This window comes from Euleptes europaea, chromosome 3 (genome assembly GCF_029931775.1).
Source record: "Euleptes europaea isolate rEulEur1 chromosome 3, rEulEur1.hap1, whole genome shotgun sequence".
NCBI classification, from domain to species: Eukaryota; Metazoa; Chordata; class Lepidosauria; order Squamata; family Sphaerodactylidae; genus Euleptes; species Euleptes europaea.
In genome coordinates this window covers 71,524,856-71,546,619 of record NC_079314.1, presented here as the reverse complement: position 1 = coordinate 71,546,619, position 21,764 = coordinate 71,524,856, and the positions used below count along the sequence as shown (strand labels likewise).

Genomic DNA, 21,764 nt, shown 5'->3' with positions numbered 1-21,764 from the left:
TAGGATTCCTCTGTTAACCAAGCCTAGCCAGCAAAATGGGCAGATTTAGCAAGGAGACTATTCTAGCAGGGAGTAATCTAATAGATCTTTAAAGTTTCTGGACTAGAACAAAACCAATGCAGTTTTCTCATCCTTAATTATATGTCATCACAGAATCCACAAGCTACATTTTAAATTAATGAGATGAATCTGAATTAAACACAGTTGTTCTGGCTTCTGTTTTTCAGCACAAGAATATAATCCAATAAATTCCAGATTATATTTCTGTACAGCTCCTGAAGAGTAGGATGTGTGAATCCTGTACAATAATCTTTTCATCCGTTAACAGTGCAATGGTATGCACCTTACCCAGAAGTAAGCCCAACTTTGTTCAACAGGTTTACTCCCTGGTATCTGTGAACAAGAATGCAACTAATGAGGTGGCCTCAGGATTGGCAGATCACAGAGGGTATCCATCAGGCCATGCTGGCCACCTGTATCATAGCCTGTCTCACTGAAGGTGGGGAGCAAAGGATGGAGGTGCAAGCAAGGCTACTTGAGGCCCCAAGCTGACCAGTTAGCTGGGCAACACAGACTCAGTACAAGCTAATGCTGGAGCCAGACACTGAAACAGTTGAACCCCAGAGTGTTTGGAAAAGCTGGTGGCAGGGCAATCCTACGGCCTGCAGTTTTCTGATAACTTTTAGACACTTGACAGGGAACAGTGGAGTGGGATCTGAGGCAAGCACAGGTGTGAATGTGCCTATTGCATTTCCTGGAAGCCCTCTATGGATGTGATTTTTTAAAAACAATAAAATCATTGTAATAAATATTTTAGCAAGTATTATGCAGAAATTGCTTAATGAGCCAAAATATAGATACACATTCTACCAACAATCATGCAGACCTCACTCATACCCCCTGAATATTTTCTATATCATAAAAGAGAACAATGCAGGGAAGTGTTTTCAGGATTAGGATCTACTGCTAATACAAAAACCAGAAACAGAAAAGTATGAAAGATTCACTCCAGGGAAAAGCCAATATGAACAATGGGTGGGGTAGGGAGTATAAACCCTCCTCCTATCAGGCTATAATGCATGGTGGTTATGTTGTAACCAGTGGCCTGCCACTGACCCATTATTGTGCCACACTAGTTCCAAAATAAGGCTAACTACTGTTTGGAAGAAAAACATTTCTTTTTTTAAAAAAAGTATAAAACTTAAAGCATTGTCCCCATGTTATTTTTTTTATAAAATCAAAACCAATTTTTCTCACACATTTAAAGTGAGTGTTGAAAAAATACAAATGTTTAAAGTTATTGAGCAAATAAAAATAGAAATCTGAGCTACTTTTTCATGAGAATAAGGCTCAGTGACATAATATCTCTCTCTTTTTTAAAATCAGCATTGGATTATTCAAACTCAGCTTACAAGTTTTGGCAACACTGTCCTTTGCTGAATATTCCCATTGGCATCTGTCATCTGTGCCAAATTAGTCCTCAGTTTTGAGGCTGAGTTTGAAGTCGGAGGTAACTTGGAAATTGATGTGATAGCACCAGCGCTTTCTGTTATTCTTTTTGCTGACGTCTTCTCCCCAGTTGGAGGCTTTGGCAAACGTCTCCTTAGCCAGGGATGCCGTAAAGCCTGACTTGGTGTCATGCGCAGAGTAGGATCCCACTCTAAACACTGTTTTAAGAAGTCAAGGAAGAGGGGGTCATCACATCCCTTCAATGCAGTCCCCCACTCTCTACTCTCTGGAGGGCCACGTAATTTGCCCCGCCGGGAACGACCACCATTCAGCACTACAGAACCATCTGACAAGGTAGTAATGGTACAGTATCGGGGGTAACCCTTAGAGCTCACAAAATTTTTTGCTCTTTTGGATGTATCTAATAGTTTCTGGGAAGGCATGCCCAACAACTCTATCATACAAGCCAGTTGATCCCCTTCATCTTCTCCTGGTAAGAGAGGATAACCTGTTAAGAGCTCCGCTAGAATGCAGCCCAAGCTCCACATGTCTATGGGCATCCCATAACGAGCACCAAGGATAACTTCTGGAGCACGGTAAAAACGTGACTGAATATAAGTGTAGACACGCTGATGCTCATAACAGCTAGAGCCAAAATCAATAACTTTAATACCACTCCGACCCTGTTGCTTCAACAGAATGTTCTCTGGTTTAAGGTCACAGTGAATGATTCTGTTTTTGTACAAAGCATCCAAGCATTGCAAAATCGAATGGGCAAACTTGCGAACCAATGGCAGGCTGAAGCCCTGAAATTTGTTTTTCTTTATGAGCTCATAAAGGTTCATGCTCAGCAACTCAAATGTCATACAGATATGGTTGCGGAATGTGAAGTTTTCCAGCATGTGTATAACGTTCATGTTGTTGTCCTTATCCTGTTTTTTCAAGTGCTCCAGAATTCGAATTTCTTCTGCAGCTTGGCGGTGAAAGCGCTTCTCATTTCTCACCATCTTCAGGGCAACGTGCTGATGCATCTTGTGATCAAACGCCTTCACCACCTGCCCAAAACTTCCTTTCCCTATAACCTTCAGGACCTCATATCTGTATGATATATGATCATGGGGTACTTGCACATACGATCCCTGATCATCATCATACCCACTGTTGTTTGGACCACCGAATACACCTTGTCTCTTCTTTGCATTTGGACCCAAAAAATATATTTCAGAGAAACTGAAAATCTCATGATGCTCAAAGGCTGTGAGCTTTTGCATGTATTGCTTCATGGCTTGCTCTGGTGACATAACAGAGGCTTTCACCTTCCCTGGCCCTTCTGAAGACTTCAAAGAACTGGAGCTCCCTTGCCGCCTATGTGCACTGTCCAGTTGTCTGTCTTGGACCACTGGCAATCCTGATTTTGCTACTGTTGTAAGCCCATTGGGTTGTGTCGTTAGAACTGTCCTTTTGTTGCTATTGTCTTCAAACAGCTGCTGAACCTGGATCTGCCCATGGCTGGCAACATGCAGGTGCTCATTCATTGTGTGCTTATTTCCACCAACCTAAAATACAAAACATAATTCTGCAGTTAATAAGAGTGCAGACCGGAGCGATCTAGCTCAGTAGCCACCAAGAGCTCAATAGGAAGAGAAATGGAACTTTGCCTTTATTCAAAGCCCTTTTGTCCAACTCAACTCATGCAATACTTAACAAATACCCACAACCTGTAGACTGAATCTGCCTTCAGTTCCAAAGGTTGTGTGTAAATACCCTCATTTTATTGCCTGATGTCCTACTGTTTGAATACTTTCTGCTTCATAGCCTTCACATTACTGTCAACCCAAAATTACTTGCCACTGGGGGATCTCTAATCAATGTAAACACTCTGTACTGACACTCGTTAACAAAAATGACTATCTTCTGTAAAGATACAGTATAGGTAAGACAATACTGTTTCTTGAACAGCTTCTGTGGATGCAGAAGAACAAGCTTTGTAGGTGAGTAATATAGTTTTATAGTTAAGAAATATAGTGAGTTCTATTTTGTACTTTCAGATAGAAACTGTCTCAAGCAAATTAAGTGTATTAGATTAATTTATGTTATTTACTATATTTAATTAATAAAATAAATAAATATGTGTACTTGAATCATACACTAACATAGAAAACAACCAAACTTCACTAACATAGAAAAGACCCTGGGTGAAAAATGACAAGTTTTCTTCTATAGCTATTCCTCACTCACAGGGCTTTCTTTTGTCGTGAAAAGCAGCTGAGGGTGACGTCAGGTAGAACAGAGAGGAAACTTTCCATTTGACCTTTAAAAGTCCTCTTCAGCAGCTTTTCTACCAGAAGGATAGAAGTTGTGGCTCCCCATATCTCATTCGGAAAAAAGTGTGTGTGGGGGTGGGGGTGGTAAAAATCTTGAGATGACCAACAGATGGCAAAGTTTAAACAGGGTCTTTCTTGTTCTGTACTTCACAGCTGCTTTTTGCAGCAAAATAAAATCATGTATACATAGTTCCACTCTTTCTTCTATAATAATAATTTTCCAAAGAACTCCCTCTTCCCCTCATTCCCAGAGCTCCTCTGTCCCCAAACCTGCAAAATACACAAAAGCCTAAAAACTCGGAAAGTAAACTAAGTTCACCTTCACTCCATGATTTTGCAGCATTGCACTGTGATTTTGGACATTTAAAAGCAGGGGGTCTCAGTTAGTCTAGTAGGCTGGAAGTCCTACATGGTGGCGGGAAAACAAATTAGGCTTCCAAAGTACTTACATTGCTTCTTGTAGGTTATCCGGGCTGTGTGACCGTGGTCTTGGTATTTTCTTTCCTGACATTTCGCCAGCAGCTGTGGCAGGCATCTTCAGAGGTGTAACGCTGAAGGACAGTGTCTCTCAGTGTCAAGTGTGTAGGAAGAGTAATATATAGTCAGAAAGGGGTTGGGTTTGAGCTGAATCATTGTCCTGCAAAAAGTATCAAAGGTAATGTGCTAATCATTGTCCTGTAAGTATCAAGATAATGTGCTAATGAGGGTGTGGTATGTTAAAATGGAACCATTGTATCCTGAAGTGATCTGTTAATGTGTGAAATCCAAAGTTAATCCGCATGGCTATTGTGGACTGTAGTCTTTGTCACACTTGACACTGAGAGACACTGTCCTTCAGTGTTACTCCTCTGAAGATGCCTGCCACAGCTGCTGGCGAAACGTCAGGAAAGAAAATACCAAGACCATGGTCACACAGCCCGGATAACCTACAAGAACCAAGGAACTCTGACCGTGAAAGCCTTCGACAATACTTACATTGCCTTTGAAAGTAAAATACCACACTAGCCAGCTCAGAATTAAATGCTACAGGAGTCATGTGTTCAGCTATAATCTTGCAGCTATAACATGCAAGTTGGGTTAAGAATTTAGATATTTGAAGTATACAAACCAGTTGTGGGCCTCCAGCTTAACATGCTTTCCTAGGCTGTTTTGTTTTTGTTTTTGAGCAGATCAACATATGCATCATCCCTTGGCCCAAACCTGATGGTCATTTTAAGCCCCCGTAATTCAATAATTAAAAACATTTCATAGAATCATAGAGTTGGAAGGGACCACCAGGGTCATCTAGTCCAACTCCCTGCACAATGCAGGAAATTAACAACTACCTCCCCCCACACATCCCCAGTGACCCCAACCCTCCCCCCGCCATGCAGAATCCCACAATCAAAGCACTCCCGACAGATGGCCATCTAGCCTCTGCTTAAAGACCTCCAAAGACGGGGACTCCACCACCCTCCGAGGCAGCACATTCCACTGTCGAACAGAAAGTTCTTCCTAATGTTTAGGTGGAATCGCTTTTCTATTAGTTTAAATCCATTACTCCGTGTCCTAGTCTCTGGAGCAACAGAGAACAAGCTAGTTCCCTCATCAACATGACATCCCTTCAAATATTTAAACATGGCTATCATGTCTCCCCTCAACCTTCTCTTCTCCAAACTAAACAAACCTAACTCCCTAAGTCTCTCATCATAGGGCATGGATTCCAGACCTTTGACCATTCTGGTCGCCCTCCTCTGGACATGCTCCAACTTGTCAACATCCTTCTTAAATTGTGGAGTCCAAAACTGGACGCAGTATTCCAAGTGAGGTCTGACCAATGCAGAATACAGTGGTAGTATTACTTCCCTTGATCTAGACACAATACTCCTATTGATGCAGCCCAGAATTGCATTGGCTTTCTTAGCCGCCATATCACACTGTTGACTCACATTCAGTTTGTGGTCCACTAAGACTCCCAGATCTCTTTCACATGTACTGTTGTCAAGCCAACTATCTCCCATCCTGTACCTGTGCCTTATTTCTATGCTACCTTTTCACCCAATTCAGGTTCCCCAAGGTGGTGAACATATCAATATAACTAACATGAGTCAATATGGCTCCATCTGCAGACACTTAAATCCATGGATGGGGGCCATGTATACATAAAAGAGATATTTCTAAAATCCTGAGGGAAGACCCAGGCTTACAGAAAAACCCTAAAGGTAAAAAAGTGGGATTACAAAACAAACAAACCCAAAACAGAGAACAGATTTCTGTGCAAGTGCACACAACTATTTTCTGGACACAGGTGGTGCATGAGGACAAGGTGGAGGGAGAAGAAGCAGCAGCTGCTGCCCTCCGTCCCCTTCAGCTGCTGAGGCAGTGGAAATGGAGAGGGGGGTGGGGGGGAGGAGGCACGAGACCCACTAGCCCTCGCTGCTGCTGAGACAGTGACACTCTGCCCCATCAAGGTGCCAATACTGGAGGTGAGCAGGGCAGAAGCTGTGAGTCACACCAGTCCTCCCTGCTACTAAGGCAGCAACAACTGGGGTAGGTGAAGGAAGAGGAGAAGGCACCCTCCCAGCCACTCCTGCTGCTGAAACAGCCATACTCCTCCCCTGGGTCCTGCTGAGTCTGCGATGTTGGATCCAGTCAGGGAAGGGGGTACAGGAGTCGTTGCTGCAGCCCTGTCACCAAAGCAGCAGCACTGGAAGCAGGCAGAGAGAGAAAGAGCAGAAGCCTGGTGGAGGAGGGGAGGATGGGATCCCACCCTGTATCTTGTGGTCCCACTTTGCCTTCTGTGCCTCTAAAGAACACCCTTAAATTGATGTTATGCAGCAGCTAGCTGGTTTAAATTTGCTGCAAACCTGCTGTCCTGACATCCACTACGTTGGGGATAATATAAGAGTGATGTAAAGAGGGATCAGCAATTGAACAAAGTGCACACACTGTTTCTCAGCCGTTTCTGTGGTAAATATATAGAAGGGATAGCCTGTCAGTATCCAGAAATGACCTGAACTGACCACTGCTCAATAACTGAAGTAACTGAATGATATAATTACCCATGAGTGTTCATGTGCAATTGCCATATGGTGACTGAGGGTATGAAGCCCTCAGTTGTTTTTATCATAGCAGCTCCATATGAGAACTTGCCCAATTACTTCTCCCACTTCAATCCATAGAGGAACGTGTCTACCTCCTGCCTGCCATGATGTTGACCCAGTTATTCCCAAGCCCGCATGAGGGATCACTTCTGTGGCTGGAGATATGATGCAACTTGTGGGAGGTCACCATCATCAGCATCTAAAGTCCTCGGGCTGAAAAAGAGTGGAGCCAGCCTGGTGGGTTCTATGGCTGGGAATGATCTGAGCTTCCTATGCTGCAACATCAGTGCAGAGCTCACTGAGTGAGCCAACCAAGAAAGGTCCTTCCCTGGTTCCATTTCCTATATCATGGACATCAATACAATCGGTGTCATGGACACCAATACAAGGGAGCCTGTTTGGCACTCCATTTTTGGCATTTTCCCCTGTAAGTCTGTGAGCACATGGATCCACCTGAATGATGGAGACAGTGGCCTAGTGAAGTTCTTGTCCTATCTTGCCTCTCTGTTATGTACTTGTTCAGTGAACCCCAACTGTGGAAGGACAATGTCTTTGGAAGCTGAGCAGGAATGACTGCTCGCCGTCAACAGGGATATGACTGATAAAATAACCCAAATCTTGATCAGTGACTGTGAGGTGGAACCTGTCTGTTGCTTCAACTGGGACAGGAGCCTTTGCTTCTTCAGTCAAGTAGACAAAGTATCTGCTCCGACTAAGGACTTGGAAATGTTTGTATTTAGTCAGAGAGAAGACAGTGGGTTACTGGCAGGGCTTTTTAATATTGGCCTGCTATTAATGGCCTGGTAATTGATTTTCATTTATTTTATTTTGGCAGACCACCAAGAAGATTCTGCAGAGGAAGGCAACGGCAAACCATCTCTGCTTCTCACTTGCCTTGAAAGCCCCTTTATGGGGTCACTATAAGTCAGCTGTGACTTAACAGTACTTAACACACACATCGTTTTTGTCAGATTTGGCTGCATTTCTAACCAGTGCATTTATTTTAAAAATTGTGTGCATACTTTTATCTTGTTAATGAACTGGCGTGTTATTTTGTGTCCCCGCAACTTGTTGTTGCATTGTTAACTGCCTTGAATCTGTATGACAAAAAGCATAATAAATTAATAAAATACATAAAATCTTATCCACATGCAAGTTTAACATCATTTTGTATGTGTCGTCAGATCTCAGAAGCTAAGCAGGGTCAGCCCTGATTAGTATTTGGATGGGAGACCACCAAGGAATACCAGGGTTGCTGTGCAGAGGAAGGCACTGGCAAACCACCTCTGTTAGTCTCTTGCCATGAAAACCCCCAAAAGGGGTCGCCATAAGTCGGCTTCAACTTGACGGCACTTTACACACACACACACACATGTAAATATACTGTTAATTCCCTTCAGGTCCAATCACTGTGATGAGATTATCATTGTTGCTATGAAATCTTGTGTCTAAAACTGAAAGTCTAATTGTGACATGATGGAAATAGAAGTTTTGAGATGGCTATACTCAGAGCAATAGTTTCCATTTCACAACGGTTTATGGCTACTTTCAGTATTTCAGTTTATCCATGCATTTTTCGAAAGTATCAATGATTTGATGCTGGTTTTGGAACTAATCGCCTGTACCAGTTTTGTGTGCACCTTTCTTGTAGTGTTTGCTCTGTTTTGTACTGAAATTACTGCAATTAGCCACAACTTTAGGAATAGCCTATTCTGATATTAATCAAATCAGATTCCATTCACAACAGAGTACTTTTATACATTATGGGAATGGAAAATAGCATGTTAGGTCCTAGTATCTCTCTTACTATCCCCAGTGTTTCCCCCAAACAACAGGGTAAGGTTAACAAGACTGTTTCAATTCTTCAAAAATATCCCCAAGGTTGTGAAAAGCAGAGGAGCTGTCAGTTTCATTCCATAGCCACTGGCACTGCCTAGAAATAAGCAGAGAAAGCCACCAAAACAATGCATAGATAGGGAAGGAGCTGAGACACTTTTTCCTTAGTCTGTTCTCCAAAACCAAGATGCTCTGAAAAAATGTTGCAGAACAAATAACCTTTTTCAGCAGCATGAACTAAAAGAAGGAAGTTAATCATACACTCATTGGCAACATGCTGAATCAACAGCCAAGTCAACAGCCACTAGCAGATCACAGAAGCCTCTGAATGGATCACCAGCTGCCAAAAGTAGGTCTGTAGCCAGAGTTACTGTAGTTTCACTTCTTGGTTAGGAGCTGAAAACTTCAACTAGTGTATGCATGCTTTTTACAAATAATTTGGAAACTATGGCTACAAATGTTGACAAGCCCAATTCCATGTCCTCTCTGAATGTAATCAGATTTCAGAGAAAAGGGTGAATTCTTACAAAGAGGGTAACTTCTAGCATGGATAATGAGGCCTACAGAAATCTACAAACTTCCTATGTTGATTTGTCTACAGAGGAGCTCAAGAAACCTCTGCCATGGAACCACTGAGCACTGCATATGATTCTTAGGTATGTTCTTAGGTATGTCCACTCAGTTGACATGGGAACCTAGCCAGGCTGTTTGGACCTTGCCACTATCTGAGTGAATGGAGACTCACCCAACACACTCTACAAAGCATTGCCAATTACAGCAGGCCTGCTGTGCTTAGAGGGCTGTACTTAGGATGTGGTGTAATCTTGATAAGCCTTAAAAGAAGAGCTGGTTTTTATACCCCACTTTTCTCTACCTTTAAGGAGTCTAAAGGAACTTACAATCACTTCCCTTCCCCTCCCTATAAGAGCCACCTTGTGAGGGATGCGAGGCTGAGAGAGTTCTGAGAGAAATGTGACTAGCCCAAGGTCACCCAGCAGGCTTCATGTGGAGGAGTGGGTAATTAAACCCAGTTCTCCAGATTAGAGTCCACCACTCTTAACCAGTACACCACGCTGGCTCTCAGAGTGTTTGTGGAACACAACTTAAAAGTAGCACAAGGGGGCTTTTCTGTTCTTTCCATACTACCTTGCATTCCACAAAATGCCCCTTTTGAAGATTGTGTGATCCACTGGAGCAGTATTTTGGGTCAACTAGGGAGGGTGGGGGAATGGGCAAATATCCCTCCACAATGCATGAATGGGCATGCCTTCAGTTCTCTCACAATGCGGCCTGGATACAAACTATCAACACTAATTTTTTGGAAATATTGTAGCTGGTAATTTTTTCCAGATCTAAGTTTGTGCAGTTTACAGTCTCAAGAGGCGTTACAATTTAAATTTACTATAGCCATTGGATCTGAGCAACAAAGAAGGTATAAGCTCAATATTTTTGTGATGCATAATGCTTTCCTGCTAACAATAAATATAATGATCCCAACAAAAATTCCTCTCTCCTAGCTTGCTCTGATACACTTGCAACTTAATAATTTTACACATCTGTGCAGCTTATTGCAATGTTTCACAATGTACACTCCAGCTGACATTTTCAAAATGTTTATGTTAAAACCCCCCCACACACACACAAAAAAAAACCCTCTGAAACTTGAAAGGACAAGATTTCAGTATATTTAAGAGAGTGTTTTACAAACTCCTTAACAGTCACACTATTATTGTGGGAAGCTTCATGCACTGTAAGCACATTTCAACAATTTAGAAATGTGCATAAAAGAAGTTAGAGGGGGGAAAACTGCTTATAACAAAGAAAGCCAACCCCATTATAATACTCTATACTTTTAAAAAAGACTGAATCATGATTAATTCCAGATGTTTTGTTACCTTAATAAACCACCAAGTTAGGAAATAATCATCAGCACCCCACTGTATTTTACTAATTTCTTTTTGACTTTTTATCAGAGATCAGAAAATTACACAGCATTATTGGCTACTGACAAACAAACAAACTTAGTAACAAGTATTGCACTCCACTATATCCTCAAAGGAAAATTGATAAACTGTAGTTACTTACTATATTGCCACAATTACCTATTCACTGGTAATATACAGGTTGGAATACTGCAATTTGAAAACCATTTGGAAACTTTAATTGATGCAGAATACAGCAGCCAGTCTGCTACTTGGTATTCACTGTTCCAGTTCTTTAAAATCTGCACTGATTTCCAGTTTGTTTTCAGACACAATTCAAATGCTGGGCTTACCCTTTAAAGTTGTGCAATCCTAAAGGCATTTTCCTGCAAATAAGCCCCATTTAGTAAACTTCAGTAATTCTGAGTAGACGTGCTTTGGAAGGCCTGGGAACTGGGTAATTAATGGGGCAATTCTATGAAGTACACTGAATTCACACAGAACTGCACTGTAAGGGACTCAGTTTCCTCCAATCCACCCATGGACCAATTTAGATCTTCAGCATAGGCTCTTCTTTTAACACTAACCCCCACTCTCTGAATTCAGAGATTAAGCAACTGACCACTATAAATACCACCATTTTTATGGTTATGGAATTCTCTTCTTAGACACAATATTTTGGTGACTACATTATTACTTTTTAGCCATACTAAAGCTATAATCATATGGACACTTACCTCAATGAAATCACAGTTTAACTCAGAATGACCTGAGTAAATGTGCATAGGATTATGCTGCACATCTGTCCAGTTTTCCTAAGCTTTTAGTGATATTTATAGTCTTGGTTATAATAGTTTTCTCTCATGTTAGATTATTTGTATAGCTATTATAAGCTGTCAAGTGGAAAGGCAGATAACAGTTTCTTAAATAAAATATATACGAGGTTCCCCATTTATGATGGCACCAAAACATCAAACATAACTTCAGGAGAACATTTTGCATCAGCAAGGAAACAATTATCAGTTAATATCCATAAATGCATATATGCCTGAAAATTTTATTTCAACAGTTTATTACTGCAGAATTTGTAGATTGTTCATTTTATGGGAACTGTCTACCAGCAAGTTACCCATGATCCATTTAAAAATTATATGCAAGTACACTCTTAGGTCACATGACAACCTATTGAAGAAAAATGTCATGTCCAAACAAGACCACATTATAAAGCTGAATCTGTATGTCAGCTGATGGGAAGAAACAGTGTGAGGAAGCAACAGTGAATACTAGAAAGGCTGTTCTAGGAGATCTTTTCCTTTCTAGGGCAGTTCAAGACAGCTGGTGACAGCTGTACTTCTCATCATAGCAGAGCATGTGGGGTATCAAGTGAAGCACACTTCACTATTTACTGAATTCATTTCAGCTGTAATCTGTACGCATGTCAGCAGTGATATTGGCAAGGACACAAATAGAAGTAAGTGGAAAAATCTGTTTTTATATTACGCTATTTATCCAGCATACCCTGCCTCTAGGAGCTTAGGCACATATATCTCCCCCTCTTCATTTCATCCTCACAACAACCCCATATTGTTTTATTCATTTATTCAAAATAAATAAATAAAATTTAGATATTTATACCCTGCTTTTATCCCTGATGGGGAACTACTGTGGTTTACAACATCATTTTCCCTTTCTATCTTTTCAACAACAATCTTGTGACATTCATTAGACTGAAACAAAATGACTGGCCCAGTGAGTATCTGTGATAGAATGGAGATTTGAGTCCAGGTCTTACAAATCCTAGTCCAATTACCTATCTACTACATCACACTGGAGCTCTCTCTGCATGGAAACTGTGGCGAAAACTTAATGTCTTTTCCCCTTGTTTCCTACCTTCTTGCTAACTCTAATGCTTCTGTCATCCTTTTAAATAGATTATTCAATGAAGATTTCTTCATGTTTCATAAAGTTCTTTTTCAAAACCCTAACCATACTGTAATTAATTGCAATCTTTTAAAAGGTTTTCATTACATCTGCCTATGGGAGCTGCCCTGTGGCGCAGAGTGGTAAGCTGCAGTACTGCAGTCAAAAGCTCTGCTCATGACCTGAGTTCGATCCCGGCTCACAGTTGACTCAGCCTTCCATCCTTCCAAGGTCGGTAAAATGAGTACCCAGGTTGCTTGGGGTAAAGGGAAGATGACTGGGGAAGGCACTGGCAAACCATCCCTTAAACAAAAGTCTGCCTAGTAAACGTCGGGATGTGACGTCATCCCATGGGTCAGGAATGACCCGGTGCTTGCACAGGGGACTACCTTTACCTTTATGGGAACTGCACAGAGTTTTATGGGCCCCCAATCAAAGGCCTCTAGCTGAATACCTTATCATAAAAAATGCAAGACTATATCAAGAAGGCCCTGTGTTGTAATCTGTTTTGTATCTTCAGCATAAGTTTCAATCTGAAGGTTTTCTATAAAGTGCTGCAGTTTATCAACCCTATTAGGCACTGCAACAACACAGACATCCATAAAGATGAGACTCCATCCATTTCCACTGCATCTTACAATGGTCTAGAAATTACAACATTACATAGACAGAAGGGGAGATAAAAGTTTTGTCTCTTTATTTATGATTTGTAGACGATTGCCCTCAAAAAAGAAAAGATATTGGCTTTCTCCTACACAGCTGAAGTTGTCTTTCCCAGAAGTAAGGAGCTGCAGCTGTCTGTCACACATATAGCTGCTAGCACTCAGACATGTGTAACACAAGGACCATATATGCTTTAAAGGATTTTCCCCTCTGCAGAGGCATGGTTTTCTTCCCTGAATCTTAAAAGCACTAAGCATGGAAGCGTATTTCCCCAAAGAAATCCCAGGTGTAATGAGATCAATGAAGAAGCCCAGTGAAAATGCGGACTGTCCAAGTCCTTGCCTCCTGTTTATGATACTGTTTTTAATTGGCTGCCAAGGGGCGCCGGTCACCAGCAGGTTGCATGCCCCATGGACACACGGGGGGGGGGGACAGGCTGTGGACATGGGGCTGGAAGTCTCCGGCAGGGCGCCACAGCATTTTGAGTTTTTTGTTTTGTTTTACTTGGCTGTTTTAATGATATATCGACAAAATGCTAAAATACTAATAAATTAAACAATATATTGTTAAAACAGCCAAGTAAAACAAAAAACCCCAAATGCTGCTGCTCCCCGCTGGAGACTTCCAGCCCCATGGCTGCCAGCAGCCTGCCCATTCGTCACCTGCCCCCACCAGCCCAGCAGCAGGATTCTTTCATTTGATCATCTCCATTCCGGGAGATGTTAAGAAACTGCTGAAACTGACCAGAGAGGACCCCTATGGGAGGGGGGAGCCAGCTCCTTCCCCGAGATCTTTACACTGCTCGAAACAATGGCTTCTCTGGGAGGTCTTAGATGAGGGTGGGATAAGTGAGAATGGACAGGGGGAGAGAAACCCTGAAGTGGAGAGTATTCACAGAAATTGCCTCGATTACCTTCACTTTGGGATTGAGGAAAACTTTAAATTTGTGCTAAAAGAGGTTCCTGAAACCACGGAACTGGTGTGAGGCGGCCGCACAGTGACCCCTGAAGGACAGAAAAATCAGGAAGAACTAAAAAAAAGACCAGGGGCAGTTCCACGGGGCTCGCACGGCAAATAACCAAGCATAAATGGCCAAGACGTTCTCTGATGGTTCACAAGGAGCAGAAAACTAAAATAACTTTGAAATTACGCTGCATACTAGAATGAGTGACTAAGGCACTACACCGCTCCTCAACCCTGTTTAAAGGCCAATGAATCCACAACAAGCGATCCTAGGTATGCAAGTGGGCTTTGTTTGCCTAAAGTAAATGTAGATATTAACTGATAATGTGGCCACTACTGTCATCACCAGAGTTTGTTCATCATATGAAAGTAGCATCTGATAATGAGTATGAAATCTTTCAAACTATATGTATCAAAACAGTTGGAAGGCATGTGATGCAATGAACCTGCTGAGGCAAAACTTGTCTAGTGTGCTATAATAAAGAAATAATAAGGAGTGTGGTGGGAACATGACCTCTGTGAAAGTATCAGAAACAGGGAAATTTGTCCAATCCAAAGTATCATTAAGACACTCCTGACCACACTGTTTTTTGTTTTTTTACAACCCACTCCTACCCAGTAATATAACCAAGACAGCACAATTGGCTGTCATAAAGAATGCAACTAGTGTCAGATGAAACTAGGACATACTGCTTGTATGAAACTATCACATCCTGTCATAAAAAAGAAAACATGTTCTTGGGTATGATGTTGAAGATTGCCTGTGGCACAACAATTGTTCATCACATTTCTGCTGCTAATAATTTTTTTGAACTCAGACCACACACTCTCGGAACATCAGTTCTCAGGTCTTGCTTGCCACTAGGAATGAAGGTGCCATTTATCAGCCAGAGCCCCCAGTCTGACGTGGGCAGAGAAATACCCTCACAAGTAACTTAAATTTCTTACCAGTACTGTTGTATACTGCACCCCTTACCAGTCTCTCATTGAGATAATGACTCCTGGGCAAGACTGCCATACCTACAGCTATTGCCAATACTTTAATGTTGGCTTAAAACTTATCATATGGAAACGTTCCACAAAATGTAGTACTAAACTTCATCATGCACTGTGTAGAACATCATATGCCACAATCCTATTGCTTCTTTCTACAATATTCAAGGTAAGGGTAACCCTACAAATTCAAGCCTTTCTCACAGATAGAAACCAGTCCTACAGAAGAAACAGCATGAATAATACAGTATACTGAAAAATCAATGCAGAAGTTCTTAGCAAGAAAGAAATTCTGACAAATGTACATGTCGCTTCTGCAAACAATGCAAAGCTGAAGTTAATTCTGTTTTTGCATCAGAGAAAACTCTGTTACAAAAAAGCAGATAAGGTACACAAGAGCACCACAGTCTTAATAGAATCCCATTATCTCTCCCCCTGAAGTGAAGGACAGACCTTATGTTTTCTCCTTGGAAGGCCAAGAGAGCAACCAACCAACCACCACACCTGGTGGGAAAGGCAGGCCTTACCCCAGGCGTTGCTCACCCTTCAGATGGCCTGTGCAAAGCAAAGCCTTTGAATCTTCCATCTAAGCTTCAAAACACTGAGATGAACTGGGAGAATAAGAGGCGCACAGGTATAATGATCCCCATGAGGATCAGATGTTTTTTCTCCATATCACTGCCAGCCACATGACAACAGTAGCACATGGAGCAATTTAATACAACATTCACATTGTGACCGTAAACCATCTCTGAAAGAATCTGAAAGTGGCCAGAATTGCTAGGTGTAGTACTAAATAAGTGACTCAACTTCCCTTTGGACTGGAGAAAAAACACTGTGAATTACATAATGGTGGAATAGAGTATTCTATAAGGTTGGATATGAACAGCATCAAGATTAATGAAAGGAAAGTCTCTCAAAAGTGTAGTAAGAAAGGACAAAACTGTGACAGTAGAGTGACCTGGCACTGACCCGGACAGGGGAAATAATCGTTGCTTCAAACATGTTTATGGTTAACAGAAACAGCTTGGAGAACAAAGAGAAAAGCTAGAAAAATACCAGGCAACAATGTAGAAGCTTATGGAATGGCTATTATTAATCAACATCATCCTTATTCACCAGGAGCCTTTAGAATGATTGAAGTGCCTTATTCTCAACATCCCTTGGAAATTTAACAGACTGGGCTGTAGCTGACAAAGACTTACCCAAGACAACCTGCTAGGTTTATGGTTAAATGGGTTATGAACCCCAGCCACCAAGCACAGGGCTCTACCAGCCACCAAGCACAGGGTGTCACTGAAATTTGGAAAGCAATGGCTGGTTTTAGGAAGAATGCCGAAGGAGAAGAATTTAGAAAATACCTGAAGAAACAAGTCAACGAGAGCACTTCAAACACAGTGAGGATACCCTGTGATCAACAAGAGACTTGCAATTTCAGTGTAATAGAGATGGTGGGGGTGGAATTAAACCACACGGTCTAAGAAATCTCCACTCGCAACATAACAGCAGTCCATCTGCTTAGCAACACAGGTTGCCATAAATACAGAGCACAAGCCAAAGCTTCTTTTATGGCACACAGCACCCTCCATACATGAGATCATTTAGGAATCTGAGAAATCTTCCATCTCTAGCTACAACCTCCCATATAAGTGTAATTTCCAAATAAAAATTAAACATCTATCCTGTCAAGGGGGTGGAACGTCTAACAGAATGTAGATTATATACATTACTCACAATTAGAAAAAATGACAAAAATATTATACAGGACCATATATGGGTTAATTACATGTTTTTTTAATACAAGGGGAATTTGTACCTGGGAGAAGGAAACGCAAAGGAAACAAAGACGAGAGAACAGTATATGGAGGCTGGGGAATGTCTTTTTCTTCCAATACCAACCCATCCTTCCCCTTTGCATGGCTGGGACAAACATTATCCTGATAACACCAATGTGATAAAGATATCCCCCCCACACACACATGTATTTATTAAAGCACCAGTCTTGTGGGGGCACTGAAAAGAGATGGAATTAACTCAGGTAATGAAATACTCTAAAGGAAAATCCCTATGCTGATATCAAATATGAACAGTCATTGCAAAACCAGAGAGATTATTAAGGGGAAATGCAAAGTTTTACAAGCTTTTCCTCCTGACATGATAGTCAGCACTTTTACTTTAGCATCCTGTCACCTTCAGACTAATTTATATGGATCTGGGATTTTTTTCTTCTTCAGACAGTTCTACATAAAACAGCCCTTGCACTGGCGTGGGTTTGCACAATATGGCTGTACAGTATGTTCACGCCAATGCATGCAGTTTTGCACGTCAGCAGTTCTGGTGTGAACTATACAATATTCCACAGAATGTGCCATGATCACACTACAAGTATGTTAAATCTTTGGATGTTAAATGCATTGGCTTCTAAAGTTTATAATATCAGCACAACTGGTACATTGCAAACTGATGCAATGCTGATGTCCAGATGCAGACAAAAATCTCCCTTTCACAGTAATCGAGTAGTAATTCCTCCACATTACAGAATTTGTCACTTGCAGGTGAGGCCTTGAATCCCACTCTGCTCTCTACTATAAATTAAGCACCGCCCATGATAATTTTCAGTTCAGTAACCAGCAATGTTGTCTAGTGTTTAAAAAATTAAAAACTGCATTTTCAAAGAATACACAGGATATATACTTTCATGTGTAAACACATAGCTGTTTGATGCTCAAACAAAAGCCATGCAAACGGCTTAACAATGTTATTATGCCATCTCTGCCTACCTGGCCATACATAAAGGGCTATCTTTCCCCACCCTCCATAAACAGATCATCATGCTTGGGAAGTTCCATTCCTAGCAGATTAGCTAGAACAGGAAGATAATGCGAGAAACCACAGCCCTGAAAATAATGCCACCAGGTAACACCTGTTTCCTTGGCTAAACTGTGTTTACAGTCTCTTGCCCACGTACTGTATCTGGATGTAGATACCATTATTTCACTGGAAATGGGCCATCAGTCCAAGCTGGTCTGACAACTAAGAGAGCAGCCCCAATTTCTCAGTCAGACAATGGCCATCCTTTAATCACAAAGTGACTATTCTCATTTTCAAAACAATTTCTTTCTCAGCAACGCTTGATGAACCACACTGCCATTTCGCACTGAAGTATGAAGGGCCTTCATTATTCCACAGTGGCTTCCCGACAGAGCCATGTGAACCTGTCCTCTGTATGTCAGCTTTCCAGGTTGCTTCTTTAATTGTTTCCCTATTTAAATCCATAATGCACATTAAACCAGCCTTGCAGATAAGTGCAAACGCTTGCTCTCACCACCAGCCTCTATCTACGTGTCATAGGGCAACTTGAACAGCAGTTTCTAGTAAACTGTTTCCCCTGGAGGATTTGTTGCTCACCCTGGAAACTGGCTACCTGCAAAACAGACCTTCTGGCGGGCGGAACCACATCACTCACAGCACAGGTAACTTTAGTAGAAAAGTCCAGTAGCACCTTAAAGACTAACAAAAATATTTTCTGGTAGGGTATGAGCACAGGTAACTTGACTCTTTTGCTCTTCCACCTCCACCCAAAGTCTCCCACTGATCTCTGCCAGATCTTTGCAGATTCCCCAAGTGACTCCCCAAGTTGCCTTCCCCTCCCCACCCTCTTCCCTTTTCAGCAGGATACCTGTTGAAACCAGACTGGTAACAGGACCAAGACGTGTTGAGACATGCTCTGTATAATTAATAAGGTTCCTCCATCCTCATTCGGTGTCCTTTGCTGGCTCATTCACATATCCCACTCAGACAGGCTGGCTGGCAGCCTGACTGTACCTAGCACATTTATTGCTATTAATACCTTGGGGGGGAGGAGCAATCGGTGTGGGGGGCTTATGGGAGGCTGGTATATTATTTTGAGGATGGAGAGGCGGGAGGGGGGTGGAGGGGTTGGGGTTTGCCAGCTCTACACCCCACCGCAAATAATAAAATCGATCCACCACCCACCCACCCACATCGCACTCTTACCGTGTGGGAGGCGCTGCTGGACTTGAGCGGCGGCAAAGCGATGGGGGATGGTGGGCCACCGCTTGTCCGCGAGCACTTCCCGGCCCCAATCCCCGGGGAAGACTGCGACTGTCGAGCACTTTCTCCTCCCCTGCTGCCTGCGGAGGAAGGGAGAAGAGACCGATTGAGAGCCACGGAGAGCCGTGCCTGATCGAGCAGGCTTCGACTCCAATGCAGAGAAAAGTGGTTCACGACATGGGAAAGGGAGACCAGGTAGCCCCCTCCCCAGCGCCCCTCCTCTTCTTCTTCCTCCGGCTGCCATCGCAATATCGTTTGGGGGGTCATAGGGAGCTAATCACAAACGTGGCACCGGCAGGCAGAAAGAAGTCCGGGTCTCGAGATGCCTAATAAAAGCGGTGGCCGCACTTGTTAACTCGGCTAAACCTTTCATCCGTGATTAACCCACAACCATTAGGAGCACAAGCGGGCAACCAAACGGGATTTGCGTGGCACTCCCCCCCCCTCCTTGTGCCGTCTGTCTAGTCGAACAGGGAAAGGGGGGGGAGCAATCACCCATCCAATCCAATTTCCCGATTCCTCGCCTCTGCCTCTAGGGAATCAGATCACCCCCCCCCCCAATCCATAACAGGGAAGGGAGTGGAGGGACTGTCCCGCGGCACCCAATCCTAACCCTGAACAGCCCTTTCCCAGGAGCACCAGCTACCCCAAACTGCAGGTTCGAGCGACAGAACCCCCAAACCACCAAGGGCGACGCAGAAGGCCGACCAAGAGCCAAACAGAGTTTTATTCTCCGGCCTTTCGGCAAAAGGCATCACTTGGGAATAACACGCACACCCGCTGTCTGCAGCCTGTGGCTACAGCGGGGGTCTTGTGGACATGGGGGGGGGGGGGGCGAAGTGAGGCGAGGTTGGCTCTGCTCGCGCCGCGAGCCCCCCCTTCCCCCCCCTTCCCCCTCCTTACCAGCCGGGCCAGAAGGGGCGGCGGCGGCGGCGGCCCCTCCGGCTCCAGCGGCCCGGGCAGACCGTTTCCTGGTTAACATGGCCGCTGGAAGGGAGGAAGAGGGGCATGCATGTCAGGGCGCCTCCCGAGCGTCGCCTCCTCCGCTCCGCCGGCCGGGCCTCTCCGAGGGCTGGCGGCCGCTGTCGTCCTCCTCCTCCTGCCCCCCGCGGCAGCAGCAGCAGCGCCCAGCCGCGCTCCCCGCGGCGGCATCCGTCCCCCACAAGCCCGGGCCCGCCGGGCGGCGGCGGCGGCGGCGGCAGCCCCCCGCCCCAGCCTCTTCCTCTCGCCCGCCTTCCCCGACGGCGAGAGAGGCGGCGGCGGCGGCGGCAGCAGCAGCAGCAAGAGCGCCGCCGCCGCCCCCCGGCCCAAGCGCATCACCCCGCCACTGTCCGCGAGCCTCCAGTCCCCCGCGCGCGCGGCCGGGCGGGCGGGCGAGAAAACCCTCCTCCTCCGCGCGACGGGGACAAACAGCGCCCGCCCTGAGCAGAGGGGTAATCCCCGCCTCTCTCTCTCTCTCTCTCCCCCTCCCCCCCTGTCTTTGCCCTCCCTCCTAACGCAGCCGCGCGAGCCTTGCCCGCCGCCTCCGGGAGCGCGCGCCACTTTCACTTTCACAAGCCCCCAGGCCCGGCGGGCGCCCTCACAAAGGGCCAGCCGAGCGCCTGGCACAGCCCGGCAGGCTGCTGCTGCTGCCGCCCCTCCCTCCTCCCTGCAGCTGCCCTTGGCTCGGCTGCTGAGGCGAGGGGACCGTCCCCTCCCCCCCTTCTTAGGTTGTCTCTGGGAAAAGGGGGGAGGGGGAGAGACGTTTCTAAAGCAACGCGCGGCTGCCCTTCCCCCACCCTTCCTGGACTCAGAACAAGACGAGAAGGCAGGCTGGGCAGCCCCCCCCCCTACTTCCCACCTATAGAAGCCACCCCCTTGCTTTCGACCCACACTTTGCCCTCCCTCCCTGTCTCCTCATGAGCCAGGCCACCAGTGCACAGCCTTGTCCCCTGCTGTCCTACACCCTCCACTTGTGCTGAGCAGGAAACACAAGCTCCCTCCTTCCCTCCCTTTTGCCAGCCACCTCCACCTTTTGAGGGCAAGTGTCTTGCTCTGGAGAGGGTTTCCTTTGTGAGAAGAGCAAGTGCCGCAGGACACAAAAGGAGGAATGGGGTGGGAAGAGAGGGGGGATCAGGCAAGGAAAAAGAGGGGTGGAAAGGTGAAGGAGAGAGAAGCTAAATGTCATTATCACGGAGACCTCTAGAAAGTGAATCTAAGGAGGGGGAAGTGTGGAAAGAAACTGCTTTAACAGAAAGGACAAGAAGAAAATAAGTTTTAAAAGAGGTGTCCTTTTATTGTACAGAAAATATGTTTTGCATCATACAGCATGTCAGATCCCCTCAACAGCAGGTTGGATGCTGACTGCATCGACACCCCGGGGGAAGTGGTGGGAGTGAAACTTCCGAAATCTGACACATAGGATATGTCATAAATTGTCCATGTTTTCCTTGTTTTTAAAAAAGCTGATGAAGTGGCAGACAGAAACTTTTTCTGCTGCCTTCTGTGGGAAAAGGTAGCTCCTCAGATGATGATCTAAAATTTCCTTTTACCCACCA

General features: G+C 44.3%; 1 protein-coding gene and 1 pseudogene across 1 annotated transcript; one reads left to right on the top strand and one right to left on the bottom strand.

Moving 5' to 3' along the window:
• Positions 1-639: 639 nt before the first annotated feature.
• Positions 640-19,244, bottom strand: DYRK2 (dual specificity tyrosine phosphorylation regulated kinase 2). Its single transcript, XM_056847421.1, has 2 exons — positions 19,171-19,244; positions 640-3,005 (listed from the first exon to the last, which is right to left on the bottom strand). The coding sequence occupies exon 2, from the start codon at positions 2,982-2,984 to the stop codon at positions 1,404-1,406; it is 1,581 nt and encodes a 526-aa protein (XP_056703399.1). The 5' UTR covers positions 2,985-3,005; positions 19,171-19,244; the 3' UTR covers positions 640-1,403.
• LOC130474805 (RNA 5'-monophosphate methyltransferase-like) lies at positions 6,857-7,663 on the top strand (annotated as a pseudogene).
• Positions 19,245-21,764: the final 2,520 nt, after the last annotated feature.